Genomic DNA, 7,598 nt, shown 5'->3' on the forward strand with positions numbered 1-7,598 from the left:
TCTATGTAAATTGTAGATCCACGGATTATACTACTCGTTCCTATCACAAGTTATTCTCTCGAACACACTCGCAATATAAAAACGTTGTTAAAGTTAGCTACGCTCTAACAACACGAAGAAAAACAATAGTATAATCAAGAATTACGCAACAATCGAATAAAAATTAATTCCAATCAAAGTTTGGGGTAGGCTCCCCTTAAATCCCAACAAATATTAAGCTTTAGCTACTAAAATTCATGATTGAAAACGAACAAAACAAAGTTTAAAAGATGAAAACCAAATTAGAAATACGAGAATTGACGAAAAACGCGAAGAACGACGCCCGGAAAACTTCAAATCTTCAATCCAAGCGCAAAGTGCTCTCTTCAACTTCTGGTGGCTGCTAAAATTATGTCTGAATAATCCCTAATTTGTGCCTCCCTCCTTTCTATATCTTCCCTTCTCCAAAATAAGGTAAAAGATCGGACAAGAAATCTTGCCAAAATTAGGTGGCGCTTGGGCGGTAGAAAAGTACCGCTCGAGCGCCACACTCTCTGTAGAATGCCTGGAGTATGCGACTTCTGGCGCTCGGGCGGTAGAAAAGTACCGCTCGAGCGCCAATCTTCTGTAATTTCTTCCTTGTGGATCACTTCTTGCGCTCGGGCGGTAGAATTTCACCGCCTGAGCGCCACATCTTCTGTCCGTCTCTTCAGCAACTCGCTTCTCGCGCCCGAGCGGTAGAAAATTACCGCTCGGGCGCCAACCTTTCTGTATACAATCTTGTTGGCTTAGCACTTGGCTCCGAGTTCCGTTTTTCCAGCCATTTTTCCTGCAAATTCGTCACATCCAAGTGAGACACGATCACATGCAAATGTTTACTCTAAAATGAACAAAATGTAAACGAAATGTACGCATGCACAAAGCAAACACACACAAACTAATGTTATCACGTAAAAATCACACATATCAACCCCATCATACTAACCTTTTGCTTGCCCTCAAGTAAAATAGGTTATAGACCACAATCAAAACACGAAACAAACACAAAAGGCAGGGTACTGAAACAACTAAAATGATGGTGAAGTAGCGAACCGGTATCTCCTGCCTCAGCGGGTGTTTGAACCACATCCACTTAGAAAAATCACAACATATATTACTACTCCTTTTAAGAACATCACAACACAATTGTATTTTTCCAAAAGGTGTGATCGTTTGTGCTGTGGATCTTTCTAGCTTGTGTTTCAGACAGTTTTATTCGCAAATCATGCGGGTTGCCGAATCAACCAGTCAACGCAAGTTTCTCTTTTCTGAGTCCTGTTTCTATTTGGGACCAACCAGTAAACACAAACAGTGGGAGAGTTTCATAGTCGAACAACAAAATGTAGGGAGTCAAAGGCCAACGTGCTCAAGTGGTTTGGAAAGATGGGGAGTACGTAGATCATTTTCACTATGCACCTGTCAGAAATTTTCTCTGACATTCCTCAATGCCTTATATCTCCATCTTTTTAGCCTTGGGATAAGATTTCATCCCTTTTTGGCTCCCCCTCACCTTACATCCCCTTTATTATTCCAAAATTTTTTTGGTGCATAGTTTTCTCATGCGTACTCCCTAGGCTTTGGATATCTGGAATTTTGCTTTTTTTTTTTTTTTTCATTTCTCTGGCCTAGGAATGGTTTTATAGGTCCTATGCACGATTGGGCTGAAGGATATTTGAGGAATACGTTTGCGTTTCTACTTGAGTTTATGCTACTGGTTAGTCATTCATTTCAACGGGTATTCATTCAAGTTCCACTCGCATCTAATGTCTCGTCAGTTCCCCTCACAGATTATTTTGAACTTAATTATCATCGACACCACTATTAAAATCCACTATGTGCTATTAAAATCCAATATGCGTGCATAGACAAAATTCAATACATCGGGGGGTTCATAACGAGTGATAAGACTACGCAACATGCAGTTCATTTAGCCCAAAATCATCACTGGCTATCAATTTACTAATTTCACCATCAACTGACACTCATGCAGGACAAATACGAAAGATACCAAATACGACACACGACCCCCTCATACTAAAGGTGTTCAATGTCCCCATTGCACAAAGGACGAAGAACACAAATGCAAACATGAATGCAGCACAACAACAAATGCAAAAGAAATAACCGAACGAACAATAATCCGAAAACAAAACAAAAAAATTCATTAGACAAAAGAAAAGAAAAGAAAGGGGGAAACAGTAAACTCCCCTGATCACAGCTCATCCTCATCGTGTTCCGGCGGTGGCATGCCCGCTGCATCCCCCTGCTGAAGATAGTCATACTGAAACTGGAAGGGGGGAATGGTCGGCAGGGGTGGCGGTATGGTGTTTGGGTCTACGCCCCCGTGGATTAGCATAGTGCGCATCATGGAATCGAGTTTGTCAAGACGCGCCGTGACATTGGTGTTGATCTGCTCCTGGTGAGCCATGAAAGGCCAGACTCTCATCCATTTTTTCATTCTGGGTTCGTCGGCGGGGCTGTGGGCGCCGAGGGGCGGCGGTGCTTGACCCTCCTACTTCCTCCTCCTGATTGGGGAAGTCTATCTGTCTTTTCGCCTTCTTCCGCCGCCAGTCGTCCACACAAATAGGCTTCATGGGTTGTAGCCACTCCTCATTGTCCCGGAAAATAACTCCCGCCTTGGCACACAATTCGGATATGATGGTAGGGAAAAATAGGCCGATGTGGCTGTTATGTATGCTCATCATAATTTGCGAGTTTAATAGCTTGCCCACGTTAAAGGCGTAGTCCTGAGATAACGCAAAAAGTACCACTGCCCGTTCTTTCTGCACCTCACTCTTGTGGGACACTGGCATCATTCTTCGGGCCAAAAATAGATACCACAGGGCAATGTCGGCCCGCAAATATTTTTCATCGAAGCAACTCAGGGGTCCCCCTAATGGTTTCCAGGTTGCCCCGGGAAGGCACAGAGTTTCAATGATCATCGAGTAATTAGGATCAGCAACTAATGCCTCGAATGCGGAGTCGTCAATGTCGGCCGTTCCTAATAGGGCATTAATCGTGAATGAATAGAACGGCACAAGCTTTCCTCTAACAAATGCCCTACCATCTGTTCGTTCATCGGCGTTCGCATAAAATTCCCTAACTACAGACACCACTGCCGCCTTAGGTTGCTCACCAAATGTAACCCATCCTCGTTTCTCCAAATCCCCAAGAGTGCCCAAGTATCTATCCTCGAATAGACGACGAAATCCCCTTTCGGCAATGGGGTTTCTATGTATTTTAGCATGCTCATATCTATCCCTAGCCGCCGCATTCACAAAGCGGGTTCTATCAAACGAGGAGGAAGAAGAAGAACCGGAGGTACCTTTCAATTTCTTTGGTGCCATAGTGGTGACGGAGATGGTGTATGAACCGGAGTGATGAAGATTCTTGTTCTCCTAAGACGATTGTTCCACCTTGCCGAGGATTCGAGTCGGGATTGAAGCTCCTGCACCACAAAATCGAAAAGGGTTTGAGGTAGAGTTAGGGATTTGGGGAGAAAATTGTTTTCACAGAATGAAAGGGGAAAGGGGAATTCGCGTCTTTAAACGCAGGCGCGCTCGAGCGGTAGAAAAATACCGCTCGAGCGCCGAGTTCTCGGAAAAAAAAACTTTTGGGGCAAGTGTTCGCGCTCGAGCGGAAAAAAATACCGCCCAAGCGCCGAGCTCTCTGGAAATTTGTTGTTTGAAATAAGTTGTGGCGCTCGAGCGGTATTTTTGTACCGCTCGAGCGCAGAGCTCTCGGGAATTTTGCTTTTTTAAAAAAAATAAAAATAAATGCAAGAGAAGGGAAAGAAAAGTAGTTCTCAATTTACAGTCGAGAGCTAGACTGTCGGCCGATCTCAGTTCGAATTGTCTTGGAACCGGGTGATTCCAAGTTGTGGCTCAACGGTGCCACCCATGTAGTGCTTCAGGCGCTGGGTATTGACCGTAAATGTCCCATCCTTTCCATCTTTCAATTCTACAGCTCCCGATGGGTATACTTTCGAAATCACGAATGGACCAGACCATCGTGACTTCAGTTTTCCTGGAAACAGTCTTAACCGGGAGTTATAGAGCAAGAAATTTTCTCCTTCTTGGAATTCCCTTTCGATGATTCGCCTGTCATGAGCCCTCTTTGTCTTTTCTTTGTAAGACAGTGCGAGATCATATGCCAGATTTCGGAATTCCTCCAACTGATCTAGTTGAAGCAAACGTCGTTCACCTGCATTAGTAAAGTTAAAGTTTAGTGCTTTTGTTGCCCAATATGCCCGATGCTCTAACTCTACAGGTAAGTGACATGCTTTACAAAACAATAATCTGTACGGTGTTGTGCCTATAGGTGTTTTGAAAGCAGTTCTATATGCCCAAAGAGCATCATCTAACCTCATCGACCAATCCTTCCTACTGACACCCACCACTTTTTCCAGAATTCGCTTGATTTCTCGATTAGACACCTCAACTTGACCACTTATCTTGGGGTGATAAGGGGTAGAGATCTTATGTGTGACACCGTACTTGCTCAAGAGTTTTTCAAATAGTTTGTTGCAAAAATGAGTGCCACCATCACTGATGATTGCTCGTGGTGTTCCGAATCTGTTAAAAGTATTTTTCTTTAAAAATTTTAAGACCACCTGAGCATCGTTAGTGGCGAATGCTTCTGTCTCTACCCACTTAGACACATAGTCAATCGCAACCAAAATATATTTTTTCGTGAACGAATTGGGAAACGGTCCCATGAAATCTATCCCCCATACATCAAAAACCTCACACTCAAGAATATTATTCAATGGCATTTCATGACGGTTAGAAATGTTACCTGTCCGTTGACATCTATCACATGCGAGCACATAAGAACGAGCATCTTTAAAAAGGGATGGCCAATAAAAACCACATTCAAGTACCTTAGCCGCCGTCCTTGTTGGTCCAAAATGACCACCTACCTCACGGTCATGACAGTGATTGAGAATTTGACCGAACTCTTCCTCTGCAACACACCTTCTTATCATGGCATCCGTACAAATTTTGAACAAAACGGTTCCTCCCAAAAATAATATTTCACGTCCGAAAAAAATTTCTTTCTTTGGTGAAAAGTTAAATTTGGGGGAGGTGAGCCTGTAACAAGAAAATTTGCAAAATTTGCATACCATGGACAATTTTTCACCTCAAACAGTTGCTCTTCAAGAAACCAATCATTAATAGCATCATTCACACAATCATCACTGACAAATTCTAACCTAGACAAGTGATCCGCACCACATTCTCAACACCTTTCTTATCTTTGATTTCTTAGTCAAACTCTTGTAAAAGTAAGATCCACCGAAGTAAGCGTGGTTTTGCATCTTTTTTAGCAAGCAAATATTTTAGTGCAGAGTGGTCTGTGTAAATAATGACTTTTGACAAAACAAGATATGCATGAAATTTGTCAAGCGCAAATACTACTGCAAGTAATTCCTTTTCAGTTGTTGCATAATTCAATTGAGCCTCATCTAAGGTCTTACTTGCGTAGTAAATTGTATGAAATACCTTGTTTTGTCGCTGGCCAAGCACAGCTCCCACCGCAGTGTCACTGGCGTCACACATGATCTCGAAAGGTAGATCCCAATCTGGTGCCACCAATACAGGAGCCGTCACCAAGCGCTTTTTCAAATCCTCGTATGCCTGTAAACAGTCAGAATGAAAATCAAAAGGCACATCTTTCATAAGTAGGGAAGATAGAGGTTTTGCAATTTTAGAAAAATCTTTGATAAAACGCCGATAAAAGCCGCCGTGGCCTAGAAAACTTCTAACTCCCTTTACTGAGGCTGGTGGTGGTAGGTTCTTTATTACTTCAATTTTAGCTTTGTCCACCTCAATTCCTTTTTTCGAAACCTTGTGCCCTAAAAAAATTCCCTCTTGTACCATGAAATGGCACTTTTCCCAATTGAGCACCAAGTTCGTCTCCTCGTATCTTCTCAACACGGATATCAAATTCTGCAAACACTCATCAAACGTTGCACCAAAGATAGAAAAATCATCCATAAATATTTCAAGAAAGGTTTCAATCATATCATGGAATATAGCAGTCATACACCGCTGAAATGTAGCAGGTGCATTACAAAGACCAAAAGGCATACGACGAAAAGAAAAAGTGCCATAAGGACAAGTGAAAGTGGTTTTCTCTTGGTCCTCAGGTGCAATAGTGATTTTATTATACCCCGGATACCCATTTAGAAAACAATAAAATTCATGCCCCGCTAATCTCTCCAACATTTGATCAATAAAGGGAAGGGGGAAATGGTCCTTACGGGTGGCATCATTCAGTTTCCTATAGTCAATGCACACTCTCCACCCCGTAACAGTTCTTGTGGGAATAAGTTCATTCTTTTCATTGGTGATCACCATAATCCCTCCTTTTTTAGGCACACATTGAACCGGACTTACCCACGCACTATCGGAAATGGGGTAGATAATACCTGAATCGAGAAGCTTAATAGTTTCAGCCTTCACTACATCTTGCATCTTTGGATTTAGTCGTCTTTGAGGTTGCACGAGAGGTGAGTACTTTTCTTCCATCAAGATTTTATGCATGCATATCGATGGACTGATTCCCTTTATGTCTGCCACCTTCCAGGCGAATGCTCTTTTGTGCTCCTTGAGAACTTGCAACAATTTTTCCTCCATAGAATCTGTCAAAGCAGCAGAAATAATGACAGGCAAAGTGTTATTCTTACCTAGAAATATGTACTTCAGGTGCGGAGGTAAGGGTTTGAGTTCAAGCATCGGTGGTTCCTCGATACTTGACTTTGGAGGGGTCAAATCTCTGTGCTCTCCCAGATCTTCCAGTCTCATCCTCATCGGCCTTCTCCATGGAGGGTTGGCATTGAAGTATGCTACTATGTCAGCTTTTTCTTCGTCCAAGTCGTCATCCTCCAATTCAGTTGTGAGGGTGGCTTCCAAAGGGTCCCCAAGAGAATCCTGCACATAGTCAGAAACGAGAGCATCAACAACATCAATTCTATAACAACTATCAGAGTGCAGTGTGTGCTTAAGTGCATTAAAAACATCAAAAGTGATCTCTTCCTCGCCCACTCTTAATCTCAACTTCCCTTCTTGAACATCAATCAGGGCCTTGCCAGTCGCAAGGAATGGTCTCCCAAGAATCAAGGGCATCTCTATGTCTTCCTCTATGTCAAGTACCACAAAATTGACAGGGAAAATAAATTTGTCGACTTTCACTAGTACATCCTCAATCAATCCGCGGGGGTACTTGACGGATCTGTCAGCTAGTTGTAAGGACATCCGCGTCGGCTTAGGTTCTCCCAATCCAAGTTTCCTAAACACAGAAAGAGGCATCAGGTTAATACTTGCACCAAGATCACATAACGCTTTATGAAAAAACAAAATCTCCAATCGTGCAAGGAATAGAGAAACTCCCTGGATCCTTAAGTTTCGGTGGGATCTTGTTTTGCACCAAAGCAGAACAATTTTCAGTAAGACTCACTGTCATGTGATCCTCCAACTTCCTCTTATTCGCTAATATATCTTTCAAAAACTTAGCATAACTAGGCATTTGCATCAAGGCATCGGCAAAAGGAATATTGATATGCAATTTCTTGAATA

At 42.6% G+C, this 7,598-nt stretch overlaps 1 protein-coding gene across 1 annotated transcript; it reads right to left on the reverse strand.

The window, feature by feature from the left end:
• Positions 1 to 3,859: 3,859 nt before the first annotated feature.
• On the reverse strand, positions 3,860 to 7,331 carry LOC142537530 (uncharacterized). Its single transcript, XM_075643041.1, has 5 exons — positions 6,603 to 7,331; positions 5,523 to 5,969; positions 4,816 to 4,829; positions 4,405 to 4,592; positions 3,860 to 4,221 (listed from the first exon to the last, which is right to left on the reverse strand). Exons 1-5 carry the CDS (start codon positions 7,329 to 7,331, stop codon positions 3,860 to 3,862), a joined length of 1,740 nt encoding a protein of 579 aa, XP_075499156.1.
• Positions 7,332 to 7,598: the final 267 nt, after the last annotated feature.

The sequence above is a fragment of the Primulina tabacum genome, chromosome 2, assembly GCF_025594145.1.
Source record: "Primulina tabacum isolate GXHZ01 chromosome 2, ASM2559414v2, whole genome shotgun sequence".
In the NCBI taxonomy this organism is placed as follows: Eukaryota; Viridiplantae; Streptophyta; class Magnoliopsida; order Lamiales; family Gesneriaceae; genus Primulina; species Primulina tabacum.